This window comes from Podarcis erhardii (genome assembly GCF_964252035.2).
Source record: "Podarcis erhardii genome assembly, chromosome: 13".
Taxonomy (NCBI): Eukaryota; Metazoa; Chordata; class Lepidosauria; order Squamata; family Lacertidae; genus Podarcis; species Podarcis erhardii.
The window spans coordinates 51,431,730-51,445,467 of NC_138502.1; the positions used below are offsets into that span (position 1 = coordinate 51,431,730).

At 43.0% G+C, this 13,738-nt stretch overlaps 1 protein-coding gene across 1 annotated transcript in view; it reads left to right on the forward strand.

The window, feature by feature from the left end:
• TPPP (tubulin polymerization promoting protein) overlaps window positions 1-12,184 on the forward strand; it is a 28,479-nt gene extending 16,295 nt beyond the window's left edge. Inside the window, exons 2-3 of the mRNA XM_081837244.1 lie at window positions 6,991-7,141; window positions 11,314-12,184. Coding sequence (XP_081693370.1) covers window positions 6,991-7,141; window positions 11,314-11,508 — 346 coding nt within the window. The 3' untranslated portion in view covers window positions 11,509-12,184. The remainder of the gene's footprint in view (window positions 1-6,990; window positions 7,142-11,313) is intronic.
• Window positions 12,185-13,738: the final 1,554 nt, after the last annotated feature.

Here is a 13,738-nt window from a genome sequence, read left to right on the forward strand (position 1 = left end):
TGTGTCCGTAAGTGACTATGGAGGCCAATTCTAGATCCACACGTCCTTCCACAGTGGGGACACAGGTTTCCGGGCGGGAGTTTGATCAGGGTGAGGGTTTGCCAAACGTGACTTCCTTTTATCATGTTTCTCCCTTTCGTCCTGAGCTCGAGCGTCTTCAAAGCTCATGACACCTTTGGTAAAGGCTGTAACAAGGGGGTTTAACAAGGATGGAGTAATAAGGGGGAAACCACTGAGCCTCTTGGCCCTGCTGATCAGAAGGTCGGTGGTTCAAATCTGTGCAACGGCGTGAGCTCCTGTTGCTCTGTCCCAGCGCCTGCCAACTTGGCAGTTCGAAAGCACACCAGTGCGAGTAGATATATAGGCACCACTGTGGCAGGAAGGTGAACAGCGTTTCTGTGCACACTGGCTTCTGTCACGGTGTTCCGTTGTGCCAGAAGTGGTTTAGACATGCTGGCCACACGACCCAGAAAGCTGTCTGTGGACAAACGCCTGCTCCCTTCGCCTGAAGCAGGATGAGTGCTGCACCCCATAGTTGCCTTTGACTGGACTTAACTTCTTCTTTTTTTACCTTTAACAAGGATGGCTTTACAATATGACTCTTGGAGCAGTGGGTGTGGAGTCACTAATCCAGGTCATTCTGTTCATTTTTCACTCTCATGTGCAAAATAGTAAGTCGATAAAGCCGCAGAAAATTATTGAAAACAGCAGCTGTTGATGCTTTTTGGTTTGGAGAATTTTTTCTGCTTTGTGTTTACTTTTGGGGATGTTTCTGTGGTCTGTTTATATCACAGTTCTTTGTTGCTTGGAGTGACAACACATTCCATACTAGTTGGAGTGCTTTGCTTGGTTATTCTAAATTGGCCTTTCTTGGTTAGAGGTCAATATTCCAGATAGATTCCTTCCAGCACTGTTTCTGTTGAACATGCTGGTGGCTTTTATAGGAGATGGGACAAACTGCCAGCTAGGTTCCTTTTTCTTTTCTTTTCTGCCACAACAATGTGATTTACCAACCAAACAGCTTTGGCTGGGGGGGGGGGTGCAGCTTTGAGGGTGACTCCCTTAATGCCAGCTTTCTGTTTTCTTCTCTTACATATTTGGAACCTGAATACTTGTTCAGCTTGATTGGCAGACAAAATACAGATGTCGTTTCCTGGCTCTGTCGTTTGTCTTTGCAGGCAAAGAAAGAGCAGTTGTGAGAGCAGTTGCAACCAAGACAGTTTCATAAGTTACAAAGAAATGCAGCCCTTAGATTGTATTACAGTAGCCTGTTCACCACTTTGCTGCAAGATGGTTGAAAAACTTCAGCTGGTGCAAAATTCATTGACCAGGTTGCTTACTGGGACAAGATGGTTTGAGCATATAGCACCAATTCTGGCCCAGCTGCACTGCCTGCCATTCAAAGTGCTGGCTTTGACTTATGAAAGGCTTAAAACCTCAAGGACTGCCTCTCTCCATAAGAAGCAATCTGGACCCTGTGATCCTAATCTGAGGCCCTTCTTTGTGTGCTCTCCCCAAGGAGGCACTCCTGGCATCTTCATTAGGCGCCAGGCAAAAACTTTCCTTCATAACGAGGCCCTTAGCTGATTAACATTCTATGACTTTTTAAATGTGTTTGTGGGCGAGGGCTATTGGTTTGTTTGTTTGTTTGTTTGTTTTCGTAATGTTACATATTTTGTATTTTTGTTTTGTAGTTCGCCCTGCAATCTTCAAATGAAGGGCAGTATATAAATGAATAGGGGACGTGGGTGGCGCTGTGGGTTAAACCACAGAGCCTAGGGCTTGCCGATCAGAAGGTTGGCAGTTCAAATCCCCGCGACGGGGTGAGCTCCCGTTCCTCGGTCCCTGCTCCTGCCAACCTAGCAGTTCGAAAGCACGTCAAAGTGCAAGAAGATCAATAGGTACCGCTCTGGCAGGAAGGTAAACGGCGTTTCCGTGCACTGCTCTGGTTTGCCAGAAGTGGCTTAGTCATGCTGGCACATGACCCGGAAGCTGTATGCCGGCTCCCTCGGCCAGTAAAGCGAGATGAGCCCCACAACCCCAGAGTCGGTCATGACTGGACCTAATGGTCAGGGGTCCCTTTACCTTTACCTTTATATAAATGAATAAATAATAGAGAGGTCATGGTTGATTTGCCATCTGACCCTCACTGCTGCAGTGAACACACAGAGAGTGATAGGAGCAACATTCTTTTTTTGTTAATATTTTATTTCCCATTTAGGATGTGTAATATTTTACTCCCCAGCACTGGAAACCTCTTCTGTTTGAAGGCAGCTTTTCTGGCCCTCTTAGCCATGGGGGGATACAATTGCCTACAAAAGCTTCAGGCTGCTCATTCATCCTAATTGACTTCATTTAGCACTGAAATTGGTCATGGTGACTTCTGGCATTGGCTCTGGGTTGTTTGGGGTGAGATTTATGTAGAGGTTTCTATACCTACAAAGCAGGCACAGTTATCTAGCACAATTGGCTTCCCTTGTTGACCCATATAGACTTTGCCATTTTCCCAGAGGCCAGGCATTTCCTATTATTACAGTTGACATCTGAACACAGTTGAGAAAGGTGCTGCTGTTTGAGTGCAGGAGGTGGGCTGTGTCTTTTTAGACTGTTTTATTACTTTAATTTCTAACCTGGAGGAAATAAAATAAATATTTAAACTAATATAAAAATCAGCTGATGAAAACAGATTCTGAAAGCAATGCCTAAATTGATTCAGCATCATAAAGAAGACCAAAATGTAATCTATCAAAAGCCCAGCGGAATAAAAAAATGTAACCCTCTACCTAAAAATATTCAAGGATGATATTCAGTAGGTATCCTTAGGAAGAGAGTTCCAATGGGAGGGAGGGGGCCATAGCTGAAAAGGCCCTGTTCACAGTGCTTTCCAAGCTGACATCTTGGAAGTTATAGATTTTTCTCTTCACTGGAATAGATTTATGCAGTCTGTGCAACTGAAGCCATCAAGCATCCCAAACTATTTTACCACTAGAAACTACCCTGTTAGCAGCCATTACCATACACAGGGAATGACTGAATTGGAAGGAAGCCTGCTGGTAACCTAGTCCAGCACCCTGAAAACAGATAAAGAATATTTCTTTTTAGCCAATTAAGAGAGAGAATTAAGAGGGTTAACTAATATGCCAGTGTCAGCACAATGTCATGCATGGATGTATCATAATGCAGACATATTATTTGGTGCAGAGGATGATATTTTATATGCTAAGCATATAAATATTCCATAACCTCTAAACCTTTTTATGTGACTGTTGAATATATAGATTTTATCCCCTTAAAATGACAATTTTCCCCCAGGGGAAAGGGGGGGGGGAATTATCTTCCCCACAGCTTCAGAATTTCCCGGTTTTATTTCTCTTATTTACACAGCTTTATTCATTTTGTCCTGTTGTGGTGCTTTTCATCTTGATTTTCATTTTCTGGTCAGAACTACTGACCATTATCACTGAGTTTATATCCTCAAAGCTTGGTTTAGACTTTACACCATAATTGTTTTTTCTCCTGTGTTTCCTTTTCTTCTTCACAATGTGGTGCATTTCTTAAATGGCTTATATTTGAATTTTGTGTTTCTGATTGGCTCTCTAGTTCCATTCATTATTTTAAAGGAAAAAGCACAGGCGAATGCTCTCCCCCTTTTTGTTTTGTTTTGAAAAGCAGTCTACATGTGATCTAGCATTTCCAGGCTGGAGCCATTCTCGCTGTCATACTAGTTCTTGTTCCTTCTGTTGCAAAACTATACGGTGTGTTTTTCTGAACATTTAAACCTGCATTTTAAGAAAACATAATATTGAGAGATAAAAATACTTTGATGAAAATGGTGTGATCTTCTCCCCCCCCCTCCTCCTCCTTCTTCTCCCCCCTCCTCCTTCTTCTCTCTCTCTCTCTCTCTCTCTCTCATTTGTACAAATCACACAGAATAGCCTGAATTTAAAAGCATTAGCAGGAGACCTCAGTACTGAACTGCCAGGGTCTTTGCAAAGCTCTGTTCACATTAAACTCTGTTCAGCTATAGCATTAAACCTCGCTTGGATGTATTTTTCTTAACCTGGTTGCTCTGCAGACGATCCAGTTTTCATTCATCTTTTCTACTTCCCAGCAAGTCACCAGATGTTCTTCCACCCAGTTTTAGCCAAGGTTATGTTCCAATAACTCCTTAATTCAGACAGGTTGGTTTAATGAACTGGAATTAGCATCTTCCCTGGATGAATAGCCCACTTACAACCTAAGTTCTCCAAACACCTGGGTGTTGTTATGTGATATAACATTCAGTCCAGTTTGAGTAAAATAGGTAAAGGTACCCCTGCCCGTATGGGCCAGTCTTGACAGACTCTAGGGTTGTTCACTCATTTCACTCTAGAGGCCGGGAGCCGGCGCTGTCCGCAGACACTTCCGGGTCACGTGGCCAGCGTGACGAAGCTGCTCCGGCGAACCGGCACCAGAGCAGCACACGGAAACGCCATTTACCTTCCCGCTAGTAAGCGATCCCTATTTATCTACTTGCACCTGTGGGTGCTTTCGAACTGCTAGGTTGGCAGGCGCTGGGACCGAGCAACGGGAGCGCACCCCGCCGCGGGGATTCGAACCGCTAACCATGCGATCTGCAAGTCCTAGGCGCTGAGGTTTTACCCACAGTGCCACCCGCGTCCTTGAGTAAAATAAATTGCCCTAAATTAGAGATGTGTGTAGAACCATGGTGAGTATTTGGCGAAGATATTGCTCAATATATTTTAGGATTTATCTTAGAAACTGAGTAATTAGGTCAGGCAGTCACTGCCTAACTGGCTTATGCTCGTGCTTCTATGTGGTACGACTATTGACGAATAATTCTGAGCCTGAGGCAGATTCTGTCTCTTTCAAATCCCTGAAAGTGTAGAACTGGAACAGAGTATTCAGCCTTTGCCTGTCCTCAGTTCACCTTCAGTTCCACATCCTATAGGAGAGTTGGATTTTAGCTCCACAACATGGGGGGGGGGGAGAGAGAGAGCATGGAAGGCTGAGAAGCAGTTCGTGAATTTGTGTGACCATGTTAGATGCCACTACAGAGAAGGGAGATTCCCACTAAGAGTGAGGAGAGATGTAAGACCATTTGGAAGTGAGGCCAGTTTGGAAGTCCCCACAATAGTATTTTTTATTATTATTTTTAACTTCCAATTCCGGGGTCAGAGGAGAGAGGGAGGGGAGCTATTTTAAGTTTCCAGGAAAAGGATTCCAGGACTAAGGATGGCACAGATTGGTTTAGCAGTATGCCTGTAAGCCAAACCACAGTTTAGCTGTGGGAAGCATGGAAGCAGCAGGACCAAGGAAAGGGGTTTACATTCATTTGCAGTAAACCATGTTTTGGTTTAGTGTTTGTTATGCATGAGTCTGGTCTTATCATTATGTTTATGGGTGGGTGGGTGGGTGGAGAAAACCCATGTGTGTTGAGTAAGTCAGACTGGTTTCCCCTGAGTTTTGAGCTGAGAAATGCAGTATGTTTCAGATACTTTTCAAAAGCCATTGAAACCAGAGAAATGACAAGGAAGAGAATATACAGAGGACTGATTACTAAAGTAACAACTCAGCTAAAATAACTGTGTCAGTGGCTGGTAACGGATTAACTGAATAAAATGTGTAAGAAGTATGACAAGCTCATGTGTGGCTGCTTGGTGTGAGAAGAGCAGGGGTTTTAAAACTCCTCTGTGAAGTTGGCGAGTTGTGTAGCTGCAGCACAGAGCTAGGGCACAGCTCCTCTGCTGAAGTCATTTCTCTAAGACCAAGGTCATGACTTAACTGCTCCTCGCAAATCTCTTGGCATCTGCACAAGAACAGGGATGATACTTGATTAGCCTCAGGGCAGATTTCCAGGTGGATAAATTACCTGGCAGTCAGTGACGACACAACAAAAAATTATCCTTATGCATTGTAATTTAAGAACACAGCAGAATGGGAAAGGTGTGACCTGTATGTTTTTTTGTGTGAACACTGTTTGCTTAAAAAAATGGTCACAAAATGCTCAATATGGCCATTTCTGTTGCATATCAAAAGTCTCCCCAAAAGACCTCCTGGCACCCTCTTTTATTGCTGTCATCTTGCCATTTTACTTTCTAAAAGCCAGTTGCCCCAATTCAACTAAAGTTCCTTGTGCCTAAGTATCTTCTTCTCATTTTTTGATAGTAAGCCCCCCAACTGAGCATCGCGGAACTAAATTCTAACTAAACCACCATAAGATTGTGTTGTAGGTCCCACTGAAAGCAACGGGATTAAGAAAGTTGCAACAAGCTTGTTCCATTGGACAAGGTTACAATCCTATGTCTCTTACCAGTAAGACCCATTGAACTGAACTCACTGGAATTTATTTTTCAGTGGACAAGAATAGGGTTTCACTGTAAGGCCTGTGATTGCCTTTAGCTAGATCAAGGCCAATATTCATGCACGTAGTTAAGATAAAAGAATGATCCAAGAGCACAGCTGAAAAAATAGTAATACTATTTAAGACAGCTAAAATAAGTTCTTTTTGAATACAAATTTGAAGCTGAAGTTGGAGCACTGATGTTTTCCCTCTGACGGGCAACCCACAGACTGAGGGACAGTGGAGTGGAGTTTGTGTGTGCTTGCCCTTGCCCCTGTTCCCATACTAAGACCTCATATGTTCACCTAGAGCTTCCTGTAGTTTTGGGAAAATTAGCAGAGCAGCGACGTCTTCCCAAAGTGTTCCTAGAGTGGCACTACACTGTTAATAACAAAGATTGATAGCAAAGGGGAAGGTGCCTCTCACGATCTACTCTCTTTCTGACATCAAATGGATCTTCGACTTCTCCGAAGCATAGAAGGCAACCAGTGGGGACAGTAAAACTGTTTTAGAGCCGAAACTTAAGTTTAGATGTTCTGTTAAGAGATTTAGTGGCCCACATAGTAAATACTGTTTGTGCAGTAATCCTTACAGGTACATTGAGATGTTTCTGTAACGTCTTCCCATTTTTGTTTTGTCTGCTTTAGGGGGAAATCCAGGACAATTACTTTTGAGCAGTTCAAGGAAGCACTTCAGGAGCTGTCCAAGAAGCGTTTCAAAGACAAGAGCAACGAGGAAGCAGTGCAAGAAATGCACAAGCTCATTGAAGGGAAGGCACCCGTCATAGCTGGAGTCACGGTATGGGAGCCTGATGCTCAGTAACTCTGACATTCTTTTCTAAGGCCTCTCTTCAAATCATAGACTTCTCATTTCCTCTCACAAGAAGAGTCCTGAAGTTTTGATCAACCCAGCAGGATGCTCATCTGGTTTCACTCTAATGTTCTCGGTGGCAGCTTTTGCTAAGCCAGAACATTCCATAAGAGTTGTAGCCTAATGACCAATATTCCTGTTCACCTCATGCTTAAAGATTTTGATTTCTGCTAGAAACTTCTTCTTGTTTTCAGTTAAAATGTGCAAAATGCAGAAATTCTGTCTTTCCTACTGCATAATTCTCAGAATGTGGGCTTTCTGGGTCGTAGGACTTTGATAACATGACACTTGCATATGAGCCATGGAACAGTTCAGAACAAAGATAGCAGCCTTCACTCTGCACCAGGGCATTGTGTGGCTCCCACTGTATCAGCAAATATCACCCCCACCCCACCCCCCACATAACATGGCTAAATGAAATAAAAAAAATAAAAAATAGTTCAGTAGCACCTTAGAGACCAACTAAGTTTGTTCTGGGTATAAGCTTTTGTGTGCATGCACACTTCTTCAGATACACTGAAACAGAAGTCACAATTTAAAAAAAATAATTGCGTCAGACCAACACGGCTCAATCTAGAATTGTGGCTAAATGAGTGAATGATGCAAGGGTGGAAATGGATGAAGCCAGCTTCTGACTGTCTTCAGCGAGAATAAAATCAGCTCTTTCACTCTTGCATCTTTCCTATTCTACTCCAAGCTTAGTGACGTGTGTGTGTGTGTGTGTGTGTGTGTGTGTGTGTGTAGGCTGTCAGTGATGTCAAGGGGGGGCATGGTGCAGAGCCTAAGATTGATCAATGAAGGAGGACAACCTGTTCCAGTGCCTGGGAATAGAATCCCCCTAACTCATGTAATGTGGTCAACACCTCTTAGGACCTGTGGACTTCAAAGCGTGATGTGTACACAAAGGTGCCCCAAATTCAAAATGCAATCTTGAACAGTGTTTTCTGTGAAGCAGTCACTCCCACCAGAGGCCTCTGACTGCACAGCTACTGGACAAGCTGAGATTTGACTTAAGAATAATGTGACATGTACATGGTTGATTGCTATGGATTAGGAAAACTGCAAAGAACTGAATCTGTGGTTTCTTAAAGGCTGACCCCACTGTTGTATCGGAGACCTTTGCTGTTTCTTTGATGCCTTGGTTGATATATGTGCAAAGCATGGTGGACATTAATCAAATTTAGAACAGCTGGCACTTGAACTCTTCCATCCAACCTATAAATTTCACAGCATCCACAATGAGCAGTGAAAAAGAAAGGAATGGAAACTCTTACGCCATTTGAATTGTTATCTCCAAGGTTCTTTTGAGCACGTCCAGCAGAGCCACGGATTTTCCTAGCTCAAATTCCATTTTTCTTTTGAAGTAGATGCCTTTAGAGGCAGAATGTTCAATCACCCTGTCTCCCAGAATGATTTGTGCTAAGAAGGCTTGCAGCCACCAGCTTTGAAAAAGGACGTGGCAGTGTTCCATCATGCCTTTGGGTGGACTTTGGAAAGCCCAATGTGTACTCAGTTAGGAGCAATTTGGAAGGAATCCCCAGTCTTTAGGGCAAGCCCAAGACATTTTGGCACCTGAGGCAAACCACAAAATGGTGCTTCCTCCCCTGGCCAGGCAAGAAGGGATGAGTGAAGATCCTACATCGGGAAGAAGGGGAGGCTAAAGATCTATATATGGGATCTGCTGCCCCATGGATCCTGCCTCATAAGGCATTTGCCTCGCCTTGCCTCATGGCTAGGTTGGTCCTGCATCGCTTACTGTTTTCTCGGCACTGGCAAAATTTCTACTGGCACCAGTCCGCAGTGAAAATAATAGCATTTGCTCAAGTATCAGATATCCCTTTTAAATTTCTACCACATGCTGAAGGGGCAAATTGTTTTAGTTTTTTTTAATAAATTAATTATTTTAAACCCAAATAATGACTTTCCTTTTCAGTATTGAAAGCTGTAGGGGAGCCAACCTGGACATATTGGACTGTGTGCATGGGCACCTCCCATAAATGCACTAAAGAGAAACGCAGTGCTTTAATTCAAAAACCTTTGAAGTCGCCTCCTATATGATGGTCAGATAGTAAGAAAGTGCTGTGCCAAGGCTCTCTGTACCACACAGGCAGGCAGGGCTGACCCACCAATGAGGCAAGGTGAAGCAGACACCTCAGGCGGCAGACCTGGGCCCAAGGAGCATGCCGCTTGCTGACTCCTCTGCCTGTGCAACTGTGCTTCCATCTCTGCTGCAACACTTACACCACCTACTCCTCTGTGGGCATACCAAAGCCATCCCCTGTGGCAGTGGCAAGGGGGGGGTGCGCGTGGTGGGTGGCAGGGCACACCCATTGTGGAGGAGGCAGGGGCATGGCAGCAGCGTGGTGTGTCCGTGGAGGAGGCAGCAGCGCATGCTTGCAGTGGGGTGCAGTGGCAGTGGGGTTTGCCTCAAGCAGCAAAACGTTCTGGGCCAGCCCTTCAGGAAGGTTAGTCTTCCCACTAGGGCAGGATGGTTAAGGTCTAGCTATCAAGCTGGAAGTAGTTTCCTTGTCCAAACATTCATGCTTAGACGTGGCCAGCTCTCCCTGTGAACTGAGAATGTGTCCCACAATCCTCTGCAGTGATGTAGAAGCAACTCTGTTCACATTAAAGTCCAGTCCTAATATCCTACTGTAATTAAACCTGTTGCTTTCACTGAAATAATAATATATTATTCACACAATTCCATCTCCCACTTTCCTTTCCGTCTATTTTTAGATAAGACCTTTCAGACAGAGATCACTCATTTTATGCTACATAGATGACACTATGCATTTTTTTAAAAGCACATTTGGATTGATTGCATAATTTGTTGTATCAATCTATTTTTTGTTGTTGTAATTCTCCAAATAAAGTCACAAAAATAAAAATGCCCAAGGATGACACCATTTGGAAGTAAAGGGGATAAATTAAAACTGGGTTGAAAACTTTCCAGCATAGTTGCCAAGAGGTCAAGAATACCTCACAGTGTAAAGAACATAACACTTACAAGAACAATGTCAAGATTTTTACAGTACCCCTTTTCAGGGTATCCAGGGCAGTTTACAAAAGAAAGATAAGACATAAATAAAACATAAACATTAAAAACCATTATTACATTAAAATATATTCAAAAGCCTGTGCAGATAAAAATGCATTTGCCTGGTGCCAACAATGTTAACTGTTCAGCATCTGGCAAATGTGTGTTTATTTCCCCAGGCCCTCTGGTTTGGGGTGCCACCACTGACAAAGCTCTCTGTCTCTGGTCACCTTGCCTTGGGTGGTGGAGGGAGCTAGAGGAGACCCTTAGACAATGACCTCGGTACAGGGGCAGGTGAGTGTGGGCACAGCTGTTATTTCAGGTACCCAGGTCTTAGGCTGAGTAGGGCATTAAAGGTAAACACCATTGCTGTAGTTTTCTGCCTATGCTTTGACCACAGAGAGGACACCTGACCCATTTCTTGGTGCAAGCCGGGTTATGTTTCAAAACTCATCCCAGAGTTCTATTGATTCTAGACACAGGTCTTCTAAGGAGCTAAATCTCTTGGGATGTTTACATCACGGGTGGTTCAGCTGTCAAACAACGTGGGCATTTCAAGAAGCACTGCCTACTGTATTTGAAAGCACCAGCAAAACTGCTGACTGCCATTTGATCATATGTTTTAGAAGTGCTCATGTAGACCAGGGATAGAATTTACTCCCCCCCCCAAACTTATGAATATAAACATCATTACCCCACCACCACCAGATTTAGGAGGACGGCTGAAACATCACATGGCAATTCACATCTCATTATGCTTGAGGAACTGCTGGAGCATGGAGCTATAGAGGATTTGAATAAAACTTGTCAGCACTGTGAGGGTTCATTTGATCCCAGTTATTGACCAAGCATTAAAAACCCCCATCCTGTCTTGTTTAGGGTAGCCAAAATCCATGAGCCAGTCATGGTTGATGGTCTGCAAGGACAAAGCAGAACAGAGGTCCTCAGGACCGTGAAGTTGTAGTATCTTGATTTACATATATATTCATGCACGTGTGTGTGTGTGTGTTATTTACATTGTTAATGCTCTCTTCTGTCTGTCTTTCTTTCTCCCCATTAATAGAAAGCCATTTCATCTCCGACTGTCTCACGGCTTACAGACACAACACGTTTCACTGGTTCCCACAAAGAGAGATTTGATCCAACTGGGAAAGGCAAAGGCAAAGCAGGACGTGAAGATCTGGTGGATACGTCTGGCTATGTATCTGGGTATAAGCATGCTGGCACATACGATCAGAAAGTGCAAGGAAGCAAGTAAGCCTGAAGGTTCAAAGCACCTGTGAGGGGTGAGCAAGACGAGCCTCACCTGTTGCTGTAAATGCCAAAAAGACTACGTTGGAAAGCTGTGTTGTAGGATCCACTTTTGACATCGACTGAGACTCTTGCAGTGAAGCACCACTTCATTACATTCCTCATGCTTTATGGCAGTGAAAAGGAAGCAGCAGAGCATTCTGATCAAGAAACCACACCAAGGGCTCTCTCACCACACCTCGTCTGTACTGGTAGCAGATCGCAAACATTCCTATATGCCTAATTCTCTGTCTTGTTCTGCTGTCTTTTTTTCTACAGTGGAGGCTACACGTGCTAGTAGCTTTGCTAAAAAGAATCCAATTGCTCAATTTGATTATTTATTATTGAACAATGTCTTAATATGGAACAGATGCACCTCAAACGTAAGAATTCAGCCTTGAACTGAAGGGAATTAAATGGCTATTGACTTTTTTTGAAAAGGTGCTATCCTGTAAAAGCCAATACATTTATTTCAACCATTTGCGAACAAGAGCAGAAACAATAATTTAAAGCAACTTTCCCCCTCCATTAGTAGAAAACTGAGACCCCACTTGTCCCTGTTCTCAAAGAAAAGGGAAATTGCAGCTCTCTCTCCTGGCCTTCGCAAATTTTCTTTAAAGAAAAAAAAACCAGAAACCAAAACACTATGTGTCATTGAAGTTATGTATTACTATTTCTTTAAGATTGCAACAAACATGAAATACGGCAGTTCAAACCCCCACCCAAATATATATTTGAAATACTACCAGTTGAAATTATCTACTTTGTCTGGATCACTACCTTAAACAACATTTTGATTCATTATGTTGGTTAAATAGTTCCAAAATAAAGGAAATTTGTTGTTTTCTTGTTCACTCAGTGTAAAGCAGACATAATTTAATTGTTGGATTGTTTGCTGATGGAATACAAAGGTAGAAAAGATTAAATGCAGATTCATTGTTTTACAAATGATGTCATCAACCATCATTTTCCAGTGAGCCAGAGTCTAAATAGTGCTGTAGTGCTGAAATGTTGCTTCTTTTAAGGGAGAAAAAGGATGTAATTAACATATTTCCTGAAAAAGGACAACATACGTAATGTATTTATTTATTTGAAAGATTTCTATGCGTGTATGCTGAAGAGTAACTGTCTAGTCAATAAGGTGATTTTTATGTGTCCTGTCTTTATTATTGAGTAAATACCACACTGTGTTGAACTTACAATCCAGTAAAATAATAGCTGTAATCTTCACTTGGAGGTTTGCCAGCAGTTGAGTCCTCAGTCTTGTTTTCTGTGGAATACAGGTCAGCTGTATCTCCTCTGTAGAAGAATAGAGATTGATCAGTTTTACTGCCATTCTTAATAGCTGTCTCTTTGACAGACCCAGTAAACGCTAAAGAGTTGGCTGCACTGATTTGCTTTACAGTAACTCTGACTGTTCCTTCGCACAGGCCAGCACCTTGAAGTTGGCCCTTGTCCGAGCACTGGCCATCTGTCATTTGCAGTTGTCTTTATCCTCATTGTTAAGGAAGGTATTTATTGTGACTTACAACCATGCATTCTTCAGCATGCACTACAAGCATGAATCCAAAATAATAATAATAATGTTGTCAAGCACTGCCGTTGTATGCCTGGAACCTTTGTTGAAATGTCAGGTTTGGGAAGAAGGAAGTCTGTAGAATTTTTGGCATGTTTTTGCAGGATGGTGGTTTTGGTGGTTGCCAGAAAGGGTCTGTGAGTGTGCCAGGCCTGTTGGTATTGAAATAGTGATAGTTGGTGTTAGTTATATATCCATCTGCTTTCTGGGGACAAGCTCAGTGTCTAGAGTGTTGATAATAGAGCTGTTTGCTTTGATGGAACAAGGAGCACTGAATAGAGCTGTTTGCTTTGATGGAACAATGAGCACTGAATACTTTAATTCAGACCCTCTGGAACCCATTTGTCAAGCTTAAAGCAAGGCTAGGCTTATGGGGAACCCCATGTTATTACACGGAACTTCATGACATAAATAGAATATTCAGAACAAATCCAGCTACGTCCTCCAGTGGCAGCTAATGTAACACAGTGGATGTGAAAGACTCCATTGATGTAATATGAGCAGATAAGCACACCAGGAAGATACCTGATTTGTTGATCCAGTCTAGCATGTCTCTTGCGTATTTTGCTTTTCGGGAAACATTTTTTGTCCGAAAACCTAGCAGCTATTTGCTCACATGAAT